The following is a 17,306-nucleotide window of genomic DNA, read 5'->3' on the forward strand; positions in this document are numbered from 1 at the left end:
GAGCGATAGTAATAGTTCAGTCAGTTTGGTGAATTCAGATCTAAGCAAGGTCTCTGATAGGCCTCTGGAGTGAGTTATCTTTCGGACATGTGACTTTGAAAGATGGGTAGCGCAGGTATCACCTTGACCCTTGGCGGAAGGCAGGCTCTCTTAATTTACTTGCTCCAACCAAACTTAGGGCAGTATCCATGCGATGACTGATATAGCGCCAGTGCTGAAGTGGGTAGTGGCCTCCGAAAAATGTTTGGGTACCTGCACTTATTTAATTTTATTATTACGCACTGAGCTCCATGAATTTCATGGGGAATGTGAAAGAGGACGAGGCGAGTGGTCCGGTGGAGTGGGCAGGAGAAGGTCATGTGGAATGGGCAGGAAAGGGTCAGGTAGAGTGGGCAGGAAAGGGTCAGGTGGAGTGGGCAGGAAAGGGGCAGGTGGAGTGGTCAGGAGAGGTTCAGGTGGAGTGCGCAGGGGAGGGTAAGGTAGAGTGAGCAGGAGAGGGTGAGGTAGAGTGAGCAGGAGAGGGTGAGGTAGAGTGAGCAGGAGAGGGTGAGGTAGAGTGAGCAGGAGAGGGTGAGGCAGAGTGTGCAGGAGAGGGTGAGGTAGAGTGTGCAGGAGAGGGTCAGATACAGTGGGCAGGAGAGGGTGAGGTAGAGTGAGCAGGAGAGGGTGAGGCAGAGTGAACACGAGAGGGTGAGGCAGGGTGAACACGAGAGGGTGAGGTAGAGTGGGCAGGAGAGAGTGAGGTAGAGTGGGCAGGAGAGGGTCAGGTGGAGAGGGTCAGGTGGAGTGGGCAGCCGAGGGCCAGGTGGAGTGGACAGGAGAGAGCCAGTTGGCGTGGGCTCTTCCATACTGCCTACACGTAGAAGCCACTCATAGTTTCCAGCCACGAGAAATACCCACTTAAAAGGAAGCTTTTTAGGTTAAAAAAAAAGTTACCGTCATGTGACCTACTACTGGACTACAAGATGGTCAAAGGAATTCTGTGCTATCTATAGTACATCACACGTCTCTGGAAAGCTGAGTATTCCGGCCTCCCTTAAAATGTCCTTGCTAAAATGTGGGCAGGATTCGCAAAATGAACAAGCATTGGCAATACCAATGGACATGACTTTACAATTGGAGGATCGACAAAAGTAACAAAAATGCACGTTCTAGTCCAAAACAATTGAAGCAAAACAAATGCACTGTTTATACATTGTAGGATGGGATGAAGCGTTGAAGGAGGAAAGGGTATGCTTTTCAGATGTAAAATAAATTCCCTGTGCATTATAAATAAGGCAAAAGACAACTCTCAAATAGCCAACAGAATAAGGGAGTAGATGAAAAATACGCAACCAAAGAATATAACAGAGAAAATCATATATTTACCATGAACGGCACAAGCACAATTAAAAGTCTTATCTAACAAACACTGGCAAAGTCAACGTTCTGGAGTTTAATACAGGTTTGTAGACGTAATGGCTTTGCCATTGCTTGCTTGATTTGCCAAGCTTTCTCGATCCAAGGTGGCCACGATGGGTAAACGTGTGTGCAAATGCAAGGGCAGCCATCTTGCACATGTTTTAGTCAGTCTGACAGAAACCATTCCAAGACGGCCACCCATGTACGTGACCGCATGAATATGCCTGCAGCTAAGGCTAACCTAGGACGAATTTGTCAAACAATCACAAAATCAATGTATGATTGTAACAGCTTTTTTTCAAATGGTAAATAAAAAAATTAAGTAAGTACATGAAACTGCCAAAAGGGCACAACTGAGCAGACAGGTAGCAGTGAGCAGCTACTGGCCATTTTATACATATATTATATATATATATAACACATACATATATATTTAAATATATATATACACACACACATAAATATACATGTATAAATATATCTATGTATATAGATACACACACACACATACACACACAATATATGTTAAGGCAGTGGGTGAGTAATGGGTGGGCGATAATGTGATGAGGGAATAGTGTGGGTTGGGAAGCAGAGAGGATACAGACACTGGAAGCGAGGAAGGAGGAGACAGGGGAAGAGAACGAAGAAAGTGATGCATTTCCATTGAGTGTTAAAAGGCACTTTTTTTTTAACAAATGGTCAACCAACATCATGGAAAGACAAAACTCCTCTAGTCAGAAAGGACACAAAGCAGACATGCTTCAAGGGTGAGGTAAACTCAAGAATAGGGATGAAAGCATCAAATCTTGAGCAGAGAAGAAGACAGACATGAAAGCCACCCCCATGGACATGACTGTACAAAACATGCTAACGACTCCATACACATGGATATTCAACTACTGAGCATTTTATAGTGCTGCATGCCGTTCAAACGTCATTTCATGGCACTCGTCCATCATTATCGCTTTGGTACAGGGAAGGAAAACTAAACACAACGGAATTCAGAAAACAATTTTGTAAAAAAAACTAAATCAAAACAAAGCTAGAAGATGTCAGTGTTCTAAAGCAAAACACAGACTAAATATTTATAGATGTTCATGCAAAATATTATATGGCATTGAATTTTTTTTTACGATCTCTTGTCACCGAAACGCAAATCGATAACATTCTTATCTTCATTTCTTAAGTGTGTGCGCGGTGGTTTGTTTTAAAATGAATATTTACTTAGAGAAGACACACTGATGTGTAGCCCTGAAATCCTTAATCAGTTCTATTTTTGAAGAAAAAAATAAAGAAAACAAGAATGCGATGTAAAAAATAAATCCTGGTGCGTGCCGTTAGGTTTCCGCTTTGCTTGGAATGCCACTGTTTATTATATTGTATTTTCTCTGTGTGGTTCAAACCGCCCTGGGCTGCATGTATTTTCCATTGATCCCTCGGTTTGTTCCTAATCATACATATTTTGGTGTTTTTATGTTATGCATTAATTAACACGGTTTACTCTTTTTCCGTTGCATCATATGACCTGGCTGAACACGGAGGTGTCCGTGTTTGCCCTCCGCCATATCTAGCGACACCTTGTTAAACTGAAATGATAAAAAGATCAGCGGGGATCACATTGTTTGTTTGCGTTTTAATTCAGATACAGACAGAAATGAAGTTGGACGGCCCTGGTGGCAGTATGGAGTAAACAGAACCCGAAATTTCACTGTACAATCTCGGGTTTTTGCTAGCCATGTACTGGAAAAAGAAACACCCCTAATGTGAAAAATACTGTAACATCTGGTGAAGTCATTTCAGAAGAAGTTTGGCAGCCGCGAAAGTGAAAGTAATAGCCCGGAGGAAGAGATAAGAAAGGCAGATGGCGGCTGCGCCTGCACACACTTGTGAACGCAGGCATTAGGCCAGCAAAACCCTGTGGGTAGCACTTTGAAAACCCACTTACTATATTCGAGCAAGCAGCTCATGCGCTGCTCTAGGCTCGACCTAAAAAGGACATTTGTGATTGGATGTAACAGGAGAGCAGGGTATACGCGTCTCCTATGCTCTTTCACAAATCCGAGCAGGCTTGGGGACATAGGAAGACATAACAGCAAATTATCATTTTAGGAGGTTTTAGCTTTCAGGATCGTCAGTTGATCAACTTTAACATGCAGGGAAACTCAAGCGCATACAGACAGTTACACTTCTACTTCTTGTATATGTTCATTTTGAAGTTAAAGAGTGATAAGAAAAAAAAACACACACAAACAGCACTTCCTCTGTAGAGCGCCATAAACTTGATAATGGTGCAATTCATGCATGCAATGTACTATATGGGGGCCTAACATTATAAAGATCTTTTTTTATCATAGACACAATTTTTATTTTAATGATTTTTCGAAATAGCTTACATGTTGCTACCTTTTGAAATTGTGGTAATAGGCCACAATGAGAGTTGAAAATTTCTGTTTAACAATCACAGACAACCTTACAAAATGCTCATAAATGAAACGTTTGACTTATGTCATTATGCTTGAACTTAATTAGGAGTTTATTTTATTAAATAAGAAATATTAACTTTAGAAAGCATTTGAATTGATTTTCTCCGTAGGCTGCATTATTTCATAGCCTTGTGCAATGAACTTTAGATATGTTTCCTCAAACTTTGATTTATTTGTTCTTGTTCATGCGACTAGAGACTTTCTTACAGCATTTCTTAGTGTATGAATGATGAGAACCTGAGCTCAGGACTATATCCATGGACAGCAACAAAGTAAATAAGCACTTTGTCAACTAACCTATGAGGACGGAATGGGCAGTTGGCTCTCATGATAAGCATTGAAAAGTATGCAGGAGTGTCAATTTGTACCTGGAGATTAGAAAAATGGCCACGTATGATCAGACCATTGCAGGGTGACTATTGATGTCACCATGGACAATTTAGACTATAAAAAGTGACTTTCCTAGGAGGAGGGAGCGCTGGCTTTCTTAATTCCCTCTCTCCTTGCCTCCTGCCTGCCTGCTATACTTTTTCTATCATGCCCCTTGCCTTTATGATCATACTGATTAACTTGCCTGATTGAGGATTTGAAGCAGTCTGGTGAGAGACGAGACTTCAACTTTCCTGAATTGTGCTCCCTTCTCCTAGCCCATGCCCCTGGACTTTTTCCTAGTGAACTTTAACTTGATCCCATTTACCACGGTGAACCATCCTACGGCCTTTGTTGGTGGTAGGAATCTCGAACGTTTGGAAACATCCTCTTATGGGTGTCTGTTTAGGGATATATATTTACTTGGACTAGATGTGTGATTTTATATTTTGAGCTGAAAGACTCATGACTGAGCTTCTTAAAATGTTTCTTATATGCATTGATTTTGGATCTTTAATACATTAACCAAAGTATCTAAAATTGTCGGAGTCTCTTATTGTGTCCTAATGTTCTTTCCACAGAAACCTTGCTTATAATTATCTGATTTCTAAATGCACATTAGGGAGTCATAGATTATTTTCAAAACATATGGTTATTTTGCTCTTCTTCTGTGTAGCCACAGCCAATCTATTGATTTGTATTTGTGAGTTGGCTACCAATGAGGACCAACTGATTGTCCTCATTGAATTTTTAAAAGTGGGACATTCTGATTTATCACTTCTCAATACAGTGAAGAAAGAGCCATCAGAGGACCATTGTGTATGGGGCCAGTAGGATATCTGGGTTGAATTGGAGTAGAAAGCTTCCGCTGCAACACTTCATAAAAAACGTAGAAATTGACTTAAAAAACCAGATACATAAAACCACTAAAGATCGCCAGTTGTGGTTATGACCACACACAACATGTGCCACAAATTACAGCCAACAGCCCAAATACACAAAAAAACATTTACAGGGAAACAACATGGAGGTCTTCAGTAATCTTACATGTCAAAGCAGGACATCTGCAAAGTAGGATACACATTTTGTAGGGTAAAAAGACCATTTTTTTCTGGATTGACTGAAAGTGTTCTACACCACCTAGCTGGTCACGACAAACACAGCAATCCTGCACTCTAGTGCAGGAAAGGAGACAAGTTAACCAGGAGTGGAAATGCTGCTGCCTTGCCACTTTCCTCCCTAGATAAGATATCATGTCCGGGAAGCCAAAATTGCAGAAAAGTCTTGCTGCGAGCCATTTCGTTTCGAGAAATAGAGGTACAAATCTGGAAAGGAACTGGGCAGTGCGAATTTGGAGGAATGATTTCACCTGGATTGCACAGTGGGTCCCAGATTACTGCAAGGAACCGAGTGGAGTAATCATAGTAAACTAAGAGAGCCCCAGATGCACAAGCTCACAGTGCCAGCTGCTCAGGAAAAGCAACACCTAGCACAACACCATTTGGGTTCAGAAGAAGTTGTAAAACAGAGAAGGGCGAGCCTGCAGTATCCCCAACCCTCCCTGTGCCCAAGGTATGCCTTTACTCACTTCTCCCACACACCTCTGGGAATCATGACTTTAACGCCTGATATAGATTCCAGTCTGGTGGACGGAGGTAGTCGTTCTCATTCCAGAACTGTTTGAATCATCCTCCTAAATTTCCCAACCTTCTAACCACCCCTGTCCAGTCCAATCTTCTAGCTGTATACCATGGTGTCCAATAGGGTGCCCCAAGCACTAGAAAGGGTTGACTGCAACAAGTGGGTTTTTTAAATATAGGCCTGGCTGACCACTGAAGGACATTCATGAAGTAATCGAACCTTGACCCGCCACTGCCCATATCAAATAGCCAGTGGACTACTGGACTTCAGTATCTGACCCGACTCTGGGCCTACGTGACCAGACAATTGGTCACCCTTAAGGTACTATCAGAGCACCAAATATTTTATGAATCAAAGAAGAAATGTTTCTTCCTTTTTTTGAGTGCTTGTACATACTTTGCTTGGACATGCATCTGTTATGAAAACCCAAGTATCTGGCGCATTCCTGAGCACCATCTGCGTCAGTTTGCTTTCAAACCTCTTCTGGATTTTCCCTGCTCCCAGTCTGGACTAGGTGAATATTCCTGTTCACCTGGTTGAACCTAAAAACAGTAATACCCTTGATTGATAAATCCATTTTTGTGCGTAACATTTTTATAGAGTTTACATGTGTTTTTCCTCGCAAAAATGTATATGTTTAGGATTGTGATGTGTGAACATGGACAGTATTTTTGGGTGTAAATGTTGACAATGTGTTTTTTAAAAGAGATTAGCTGCTACAAAAACCCTTCCTTAGATATGCTAGGTTTTGAAATGCTTCTTCAACGATAATCACTAGCATTAGCTAATTGTATTTGTGAAGAAAGGTTTCTGGTCTAAGCATTGCAGTTTCCTGAAATGGTCACTAGGCTGACTCGTCCAGGCATCCTCTTGTTAATGGTGACTGAAGTAAGGTGTAACACTACCTTAAACGATTCCCCTGTTGGGGACTTCGGCTAGAATGGTGTTACTTGCTTGGCAAGTAACACCAATTTAAGCAAAAATGCAAAATACCCACTATCTTTATGACCTACAAAAACATTCCTCAAGCATAACCCATAAAACGACTGGTATCAACATTAATAACAATAAACCTAACTATGTTACATCAGATTATAAATCAACAGTTCCTCTGTCACTCACTCATGCGCCCAATAGAGTTATCTGGCTCCCTCTAACCCACGCGTGCAATGTGCTGCTCCAGTCGCTCCGGTATGGCAAACTACTTACAAATTATGACAACGGTGTGACAAACAGCATTGCTAACTGTAATTCAGTATTCATGACAAATAAATCGAGGGTTCTAAGTATTCCATGGAGCAGCATGCTACAGATCCGAAACTCAATTCAGCACCTCACCAGGGGTGGAAGGAGCTATCTAAATTCCAGTGCAATAAAAACATTATGTAAAACTTCCCAATAGCATGAAACATCCCATTAACTAAAAGTAAACAAATGTAACCTCACTCTATAAATAATCTGCACAATAAAGGTCTATGAATTGCATATTTGGAAATGCATGACGCAGCATAACAAACTGTAAGTCTTGTGCATGACCAGGGGGCATATGTATCAACTGTTTTTTCAGTCGCAAACGCTGCGATTCTCAAAAACGCGATGTATAAGTAAAATCGCATCGCAAAATTAAGGAAACATAAAATTTGCGATTCCTTAATTTAGCGTAAGCATTTAAGGAATCGCAAATTACGATTCTTTAAATGCTATGTATCAAGCATCCATGTTGTGCGATTTCTCATTAAGAAATCGCAAATTACCACCAACTTCAAGTTGGTGGTAATTTGCGATTTCTTTCACAAATGCACTTTTTGGCATTTGTAAAGGTGCCATGTGGCGCACATACATGCCCTTAGGGCGTGTGTGCACCATATGCGCTCACATGTTCATTTCAGGGGTGCATCAGGGTGTCACCCTTGCACCCTTGAAATTATTCTCGATTTGCGATTCTCAAATTGCGAATCGCAAATTGAGAATGACTTCCCAATCATTCCTATGGGCCTCCTGGCCCATAGAAATGAATGGGAAGGTATTCCTTAATTGCGATTTCGCAATTTGCTAATCGCAATTAAGGAATATTAAGAATTCGCAAAAGAATTGCGAATTTTCAAATACATCCCATTTTGCAATACTCAAATAGCGATTCTCAAAAAAAAAAAAACAACGCTATTTGAGAATCGCAAACATGGATGTTGATACATCTACCCTCAAATTACTTACACTGGACACCCATGGAGAAAAGTGCTACCTATCCCTAAACGCTTCTGTACCTCATCAGGAATAGTAATCGCTATGCATCACACCGCACCATGACCCTTCAGTGTCTGCGTAAATGCCATCACGAAAGTTCCGGGCGAACCCTGTCAGAGGACATTTGGTGTTCTACTATCTGAAAGGTGCCATTTATCCGACGAATTTACTCATTTACCTGTGACAGATCAGTCATTCTTTTCTTGTTTCAATGTTATCTTTTGAGATAAATTTTTACAGAAACCAGAATGTAAAGCATTTGATGTATCTGGGTCTTCTTACATGTATAGCGGTGTTTGTTACCTAAACAACCAGGATTGGTAGAGAGTCGTATCGAACATGACAAAACGTCACTTAGCTAATACGCAGCTTGGGAGTCTATATGCACAGCAGGGGCGGATTGGCAAGGCGGGCATTCGGGCATGGGCCGAAGGGCCGGTGCCTCAGTGCCCTCTGTGGGCCGTTTTTTTCTCCCCTGTCCCAGTCCACAGAGAGTGGACTAGGAAAGGGGAGAAAAAAAACGTCCCACAGAGTGCACGGAGACAGAGACGGAGAAAATGAAAGCAGCCTCGCTGTGCGGCCAGACAGCAATTGTCAGCTGTGGCCTCTCCTTCACCCCTGCCCTGCCAAGCAATCAAGCTGAGGCTGGGCTGGGGAGGGGTGATTGTTTGCCAGAATCGGCCTCCCAGGGGGTCAGGTGTTTCTCAGGCCTTTGAGCCATTTGCACCTCGGCCCCCTGGCGCCCATGCAGCCCAGAAACGGTGTTAGTCTTAACACCTCGCCCACAGCCCTTCACATTCAGGGCATAGTGGGCGAGGAAGAATGGGTCTTGCTGTGGGGACCAGGTGATGTTTGGATTTTTTAAATTTTATTTATTTATGCGATTTTATATAGCGCGGACTTTACCCGAAGGTGGCGGAGCGCTTCACACTAGGAACAGCAATAATACATGAGGAGAAAAATTACAAGTGGACAAATTACAAAAGCAAACGTTAAGTTACATGAATCAAAAGTGACAATAGTGAGCAACCAAAATACATGAGGTAGCAATCTGTACATTACAGGAGGAAAAAGTGACATGTGTGCAGGTTACAAAAGCGTACAAAATACAAGTAGAGGTATAATACTGCAATAAATGGCAGACACTCCAGCACAAGAACAAACGTTAGGGAGGCAATGGTGGCACTTGTGCAAGTATCTAAAGCAAACAAAAGTGAGAGGTAGCATACGGTGTGATACCAGAGAAAAGTGACGTGTGCAAGTTACAAAAGGGTACCATACACAGGTACAAGGGTAATACTACAGTAAATGGTAAACACTCAAGCTGCCAGAACACACTGGGAAGGCACTTCCCATGCACCAGCTTCACCTCAGCCTTCCCCCTGGCTACCTGGCTACCTTGGATGACCCAGAAAGCTGTGTTTGTGCTCCCCTGCCAGGACATTTTCCCGAGGCCTGGAGGGCTGATTAATTTACTAATTGCAGGGGCCTTACCTCTGTTCATGTGCTCCTGAGCTGAAGGTCTGGGGAAGGCTAAGTAGGTTAGTAATAGCAGGGGCTTTGCTGCTTTTCAGGTGCTCCTGTGCTGGAGGGCTGGAATAATTTTGTGACAGAAAGGGGCCTTGCTATTTTTTTTAGTTGCTCAGCATGTAGGCCATTGTCACCTTGGCCCTGTGTCCTGTGCAAGAACAGTATCCTCCCACTTTCATTCCTTGTCTGTGCAAATGGTGTTTCATGAAAGGGCACGCCACTTGAATGTGGGCCACGCCCCTTAAATATGGGCCACACCTCTTGAATGTGGGCCACTTTTTTCGTCAGTGCCCGGGCCGAATTGTGATCCCAATCCGACCCTGACACAGAGATGTATCTTAATAAACCAAGTGCTAGCTTTCAGAAGAACTCGGGGGATACCAAACCATAACAATCTTGAGATGGTCTCCAGGATGTCAGGGAAATGGCACATACTTCTTTTCACTAATGGTGTGTTGTATTGTAATTGCATGAATATAGCGCCTATTACTTTTAAAAAAGAAAACGCCTCCATAGACGTCAGTCAATATGGTCATCGTCTTTTCGAACCCATATATCACCACCCAAACACTGCTTATTCTCCATGAATTTAATAGGCTCACATTCTAAAACATCTAACTTTACCTTCATTGGAAAGCCCGCTGGTTGGCAGGATACTGGACAGCCACTTCCAGGAGTGTAAGACTGCACCACAGACCATTTCACATTTTAGCCATCGAACAGGCATATTACATGCCAAATTGTCAACAATCCCCCCCAAAAGGGGTGCTTTTAGAAACAAATAAAGCAACATTGTTCTGCAAAATCATACTGTTAATTGCAGAAAGAATAACTCGTAATTTGGTAGATATGTGTACGAACACCACTGAGAGCACATGGACCCTCTAAGGATTGGAACACGGTTATGCTGTAACTCAGGATCTATACTCACGGTGCGCCGCCGTCTCCACCATCCTCTGGATACACTTCATATCAGAAACGCGCAAAATGTTCAAATCTGCAAAAACAGCCATGCTGATCTTCACAGTAACTAACCACAATGCCCAGAATGCACAGTGCCACGCTTGCGCTATTGTGATCTGCAGTTCCGAAAGCCACTTCGAACCCAGCTGCCTTGGTCCACATCGCACATGCGCTGTTGAAAGGGACACGCCCCCGTGATTCCTGAAAGAAGACGAATAGTTTTGCGGCCATCTTGGAAAGTGTTCTGTGTTATAGACCTACATGAGACCAGAAAAACTACGAGACACATATGTAGACAAATGAAATCGTTGTTGTATATTTATGGGAAAATGTTTAGATATAAATATATGCAATGTAACTGATCCAACGTTATGACCTGTGCAGTGTAGGATAGAACAGCCACTTAACATGAAAGTAGCTTGAATACTTGCACTCAAATTTACAATGAAGGGACTCCCAGTTTTGTACGCTGATAGTCTGTCATGAAAGTTAAGTTATCTTGTCCGAACGTATAATGGATGTGCCTAAACACACTCGAAATAGAGCATGTTCGAGGAAACAGTCTCTTTAACTGACGTCGACTTCGTACGTTTTGTAGAATGTGGTATCCTGGCAAGGACGTGAACATTTTTAGGTCTCGCCTAGCCTTGCTGTGCACATGCGCAGCACGCTTGGTGATATTTATTGCAGATAAGTACTTTCTGAAAAGGGCTTGAAGCCCCGTGCTTTATTCCCATTGGCTCGTGTCACCGTTTATGTTAAATGGTGCGCTGCCATTGGAAATAAGGTTTCCGAGTTGCCTACTTTTCGCATTTTTGGCCGGCCCACCAGGACTGGTGAAATGATGTCGCTTTGACAATAATTAGATTTGAATAAAGGATATTTATTCGCAGATAAGAGACAAGGTATATACTATGAGCCTGGGTCTAAACTGTCTTCCCTGGAATCTGGAACCCAGCAGAGTTCCTGATTCCAGGTGTGACATGGCAATACCACACATTCCCCTTTATAAAGAGAAATTAGGAAGTAATTTAAACAGAACATGGAAATACAGAAATTGATAAACAAAGTACATTTTGATTCAGATTAGGAAAACAAAAACTTCAATAATGAGATGAACCATTGTAAATGAAATAAATCAGATTATCTATAAAGTTGATAATCTTTAAACCGCACTGGAGTGAGACATTTCCTCTGTGTACGTTGAACAGTATTAGAAGCAGGACAACAGGCGATCTTACTTTCAGGAACATTGTGAAGTGACGTTGAACCAGAGAACTTCCTCCAATTACTAGCACTGTTGGAGGATTTTGAGTTGGATGGAATACTAGACTGTGGAACAGTATCCTTAGGCCACAACCACATGGGCATTTTTACTACCTTGGACATACTCCACACATTACCATCAGAAAGTTCTAGAACTTGTCGACCAACACGTTTGACCATCAAGGGATCTGAATAACGTGACTCTCCTGACCTGACTAGTCTGCCCTTTTTGACTCGAACCCAATCATTGATAACTGGTTTAAATTGTTTATTTTACTCACGGATGGGTTTTAATCTTCGGGAGTTTCACCAATACTCCTCCGCTCCAGTCCGTGGTACCGAACAGTCTTCCAGCTTGAAAACAGAAGACAACTCGTGATCCTCCATATGCAGCGCCTTTTCCAACATTGCAGGTAGGGACTCCAGGCTCGGATTGTTCTTTCTCCAGACGTCGCCAGTGAAATGATGTCGCTTTGACAATAATTAGATTTGAATAAAGGATATTTATTCGCAGATAAGAGACAAGGTATATACTATGAGCCTGGGTCTAAACTGTCTTCCCTGGAATCTGGAACCCAGCAGAGTTCCTGATTCCAGGTGTGACATGGCAATACCACAACTGGCTCACCTGCATTACGGCTGTCGTGACAAAGTTGCTTATCAGAAACTTCGTCACGCTGTGTTGCGCGCACCAGTCCGGCTCTCTGATTGGGCCGGACAAAAAAGGAGACATGGCGCCGCTTGTTTATTTTTGCATCTCGCTTTCACTTTTGAAAGCCTGATGCAAAAATAAACAGCAGATGCCTGGCGAGCGCTTGTTATTTACTACTACCCAGTAACACCGGTAATTACTCGTGGGGGCATGTCATGGACTCTCGTGCGTGCAGCAGCGAAACAAGCTCCTCTAAAGGACCAGGGTTATGTTACAACTGTTTGCAAAGGGAGAAGCATTCAATAGTGCAGCGGGTGCAGTTGCACCGGAACCAAGCAACCGCTGGCCCGCTTTACTCCCTATTCGTGGCTAGGATTTTACTATCAACCAAGTGGATGGAGGGTTGGGGTACTTCTCGCCTGCTACCCCACTGACTGCTTGAGTGTCTGCTGCACAGTGGGAGGAAGCGTGCTGTTACAAGGGCTCACGCTTTTTATTGCAGTTTGTTAATACGGTAATAATGCGTATCTCAATGGGGTGTAATGAATGAAGAGGAAACACCTAAAGCAGAGCAGCGGAAAGTTGGAGGCTTAACGTGGATTTGTTGCTTCGTTATATTGTGCTGTAAGCTGTTGGGCAGAAATGTGATTGTGGGGAGAGAGCGAGGGTGGTGATTAAAGCAGCATGTTAATGTAAGCTTATATAAACCCGGCGAGCTCTATCCCTGCTCTGATTAATGCAAATCTGCGAATATCTGTAACTCGGGTACAGGTAGCGAGTTTCTTTATGTGGAGATGTCAGCCCGTTCTGGCATTTTTCTGCCACTGTGTTATGAAATTAATGTGTAAACGATCCTGTCAGACGGTATTGGTTTGGAAAGAGTTTCCCAGTCCTTGTGCTGATTTTTCTCATAAATACCATTTTGCCTGAGGTCTTTTCGGGACACGTCCTTTTCGCGGAGATGTGCGCGGCAATGCACGAAACTTGCATGAATGGCTCAGCGGATGAATGCCGCCTTGGGCACCATTTATTCCACTGCGTGAAGTTAATCTCGATAGAGCTTTCTGACAGTCCTTACTGAAATGGTCTAACCCCTCCTTAACTCGTTTTATTATGTTCGCCAACGATAACTGGGTTAATGCACCGGTTTAGGAGTTTGTAACGCTTTAGTTGCCGACATAGGTTCACAAGGAGATACTGTTTGATATCAATTGACTGAACTGACGGATGTCTAACCGCTAAGGAAGGAGGGAGCAAGAGGAGTTATGTAGGGAGGCCTGCCTGGCGCAATCTGTGAAAATAAATAAATCACCCGATCAGAATGACATCGGATATGCCTGGGTGACCGCATCGCCCTCACCCCCAACATTACCCCACCCACCCGAACAATCAAAGTGTGGAGGGGCAGAGCTGGGACTAGCGAAACACTGATCATTTCCCCCACACTGGGAGTTCACTCACGGCTCTGTTTTTGGCATAGTTACTTGTTTTGGATGCTTTATCTGTTTCCATCAGCCCATGTGTTCAGAGCATGCTTTTAAATGCTTATTGCCTCAGTGTTATTATGGCTCTGTGGCTGTAAGGAAAGCTGCATTGGTTCTCCTTTTATCAGACACCTGCGAAGAACCCGTAATCAACTTTGCAAAAGAAGCAGTCACAGATTGATGAACCCAGGCTTACAAGTCAGTTCTGGTGAAAAGCCATGTCACAGAAAACTTACTTTGATGGAAAAATTAATATAAAAATATTTTTAAAAACTAAACATTTACTGTAGCCCATAAAATACTGAAAATAAAATGTACTACTTATGTTTTTTATACAAATTGTGGTAAAGATAGCATTTTTAAAGGAAAATATGCTTTAGCCTTTTTACTACTGTTAAAAAAGCAAAACAAAGAAACTGCAGACTGCAAGAGAAACAAGCATTGAAAATGCAATAGGTCTCGCCTTTTATTAAGTTAAAGCCATTTGCTTTGCTATACAATACCATTAGCAAAGCAAATGGCTTTAACTTAATCAAAGGCGAGACCTATTGCATTTTCAATGCTTGTTTAAGTCGAGCTTGGGCATCGCATGCAGAAGTGGAGCATGGTTTTAAAGCCCCGCCCACTCTCCGCCCATATTTTTAATTGGTGTGTGTTAATGTCCTTCGTAAAGGCCGGCTTCCGAGTCATTATTAGGCTTGTTAGTCCTTCCTTGGTACCGCCTTGTCTGCATTTGTTACCTCCCATAACGACTGGACCTTTTACTTGTCTTGTTAACATGGTCTGCTTTATCTTGGCTATGAGCATTATTTTGTTTAACGATTTGCCCCTATTCCAGGCACTGGCTCTTCACCAGAACGGATCTGCACCACCCCCCTCAGCGCCTTGAGACCCTCACGGGTGAGTAGCACGCTTACAATTCCCTGATTGATTGATTGATAGGTCGCAGCATGCTGCCCGCTTTTATTTTACTTGTTAATGGCGGTCCGCTTTAACTGTAGTGGCCGCGTTTTTTTTAAATTTGACTTACTAATGGCCGTTTCTCTTCAAGTATAGCCTCCGCTCTTACTTTAATGACACATTTTTTTGTTTACTAGCGCCCATGCAGCGCTTTCACATTCATTGAGGCCACGCCCCATTCTTTTGACCAGCTGTGTCTAACGAATGGCGCTGCCGCTATTAAAGTGAAGGAGCGGCATCAGAGCTTTTACAAAAAAATCGATTTGTTAACTTGACAAACAGATGCTTTTTTTTGTCACAGCGCGCATTAACGGTTTCACTTTAATTTCGGTCACGCCCCTTTCATTAGACGCGACTTGTCTAAAGAAAGGGACGGGGCTCCCTAAATGTGAAAGCGTCGCAAGGGCACTAGTGAACAAAAAAATATTTGCAATGCAATAGGTTTCGCATTTACGAGAGTTTAAGTTATTGTATTGCCAATAGCTCAAACTCTTCTAAATGCGAGACCTATTGTATGGCAAATGCTTGTTTTAGGTCAAGCCCATGCTCGACCTAAAATAAAACAATCAATACAGATGCTCCGCGAGGCATGCTATATTCAGGTAGGGACTTGAAGCTCCGGCCACTCTCCGCCCCTATTTTTAATTGGCTTATGTCATTGTCCTGGGTAAATGCTAGCTTCTGATCCGTTAATAGTCTTGTTAGTCCTTCCTTAGTACCGCCTTGTCTTCATTTGTAACCTCCCATGAGTACTGGCCTTTATACTTCTGTTGTTACACAGCAGGTGTTATTTACAGCCTGTGAGCACTACTTTCTTTCATGAGTTTCTCCTACTGCAGGCACAACATGCTTTCCTGCAACGGCGCAAGCTTTGCTTGCACCACTTGCGGGACGCTGCTTGCACAATGTCGGCTGCTTATTGTACTTTCTGTGCTTAAGCGCCAGTTGCCGTCACTTAAGATCCCTGTGCCCCCCTCCAACCACCACCACTACCTCCCACCCATCGCTGCCTGTTAATTTTAGTGCTTTGGCGCTGTCACCCTTTAGATCTTGCGGAGCATGCGGAGGGTGTTGAAGCAGGAGGATGAGACGGCGTTGACTTGCTTGGTCATGGAGAATGTTGAGTCGAGGATGAGTCCCAGGTTGCGTGCGTGGTCGATGGGTGTCGGTGCTGCTCCCAGAGCGGTCGGCCATCAGGAGTTGTCCCAGGCTGAGGGGGTGGAGCCGAGGATGAGGACCTCCATCTTGTCCGAGTTCAGCTTCAGATGGCTGTTCTTCATCCACTCGACGACGGTCTTCATTCCTTCGTGGAGGTTGGTTTTGGCAGTGAGGGGGTCCTTGGTGAGGGAGAGGATCAGCTGGGTGTCGTCAACGTAAGAGATGATATTAAGGTCGTGCAGTTGGGCGACGTGGGGAAGCGGTGCCATGTAGATGTTGAACAGTGTTGAGTTGAGGGATGATCCTTGGGGTACGCCGTAGATGATCTCGGAGGCTGCGAACCGGAAAGGGGGGAGGTGGAAGCTCTGGGTTCTGCAGGAGAGGAAGGAGGTGGTTCATTCCAGAGCCTTGTCTCAGATCCCTGCGCTGTGGAGGCGTGTGCGTAGGGTGCGGTGGCAGACAGTGTCGAAGGTGGCTGATAGGTCCAGGAAGATGAGGACTGCCGTTTCACTGTTGTCCAGCAGGGCCCTGATGTCATCGGTAGCGGCGATGAGGGCAGTTTCAGTACTGTTGGTGCTGCGGAACCTGGACTGGGATGGGTCCAGGATGTTTTTCTCCTCAGGGTAGCGGGTCAGTTGTCCATTGACGGTCTTCTCGATGACCTTCACCGGGAACGGGAGCAGGGAGATGGGCCGGAAGTTCTTGAGGTCCTTCGGATCCGCCTTGGGTTTCTTGAGTAAGGCGTTGATCTCGACGTGGGTCCAGCTTTCCGGGAAGGTCGCGGTCTCGAAGGAGAAGTTGATGGCCTTGTGGAGATGGGGGTGCGATGTTGGAGCTAGCTTTGTTGAAGATGTAGTGTGGGCATGGGTCTGACGGTGAGCCAGAGTGGATGGTGTACATGATTTTGATGTTGTCGTTGTTGTTTATGTTGGTCCAGGCGAGCAGGGGATTGATGCGGGTGGTGTCCGTGGAGTCTGAGGTGTCGAAGGCTGTTAGGGCGGCCCGGTTGTTGAAGCTGTCGTGGATGTCTGCAATCTTGTGATGGAAGAAGAAGGCAAGGAAGTCGCATAAGTCTTGTGATGGTGGGATGTTGTTGGTGTTGGAGCTGGGGTTGGAGAGTTCCATCACGATGTTGAAGAGTTCTTGGCAGTTGTG

At 43.9% G+C, this 17,306-nt stretch overlaps 1 protein-coding gene across 1 annotated transcript in view; it reads right to left on the reverse strand.

Annotated features, from left to right (window-relative positions):
* RPP30 (ribonuclease P/MRP subunit p30) overlaps window positions 1-10,786 on the reverse strand; it is a 145,529-nt gene extending 134,743 nt beyond the window's left edge. Inside the window, exon 1 of the mRNA XM_078641013.1 lies at window positions 10,600-10,786. Within this exon, the coding sequence (XP_078497139.1) occupies window positions 10,600-10,681 (82 nt within the window). The 5' untranslated portion in view covers window positions 10,682-10,786. The remainder of the gene's footprint in view (window positions 1-10,599) is intronic.
* Window positions 10,787-17,306: the final 6,520 nt, after the last annotated feature.

This window comes from Lissotriton helveticus, chromosome 5_1 (assembly GCF_964261635.1).
Source record: "Lissotriton helveticus chromosome 5_1, aLisHel1.1, whole genome shotgun sequence".
Classification (NCBI taxonomy): Eukaryota; Metazoa; Chordata; class Amphibia; order Caudata; family Salamandridae; genus Lissotriton; species Lissotriton helveticus.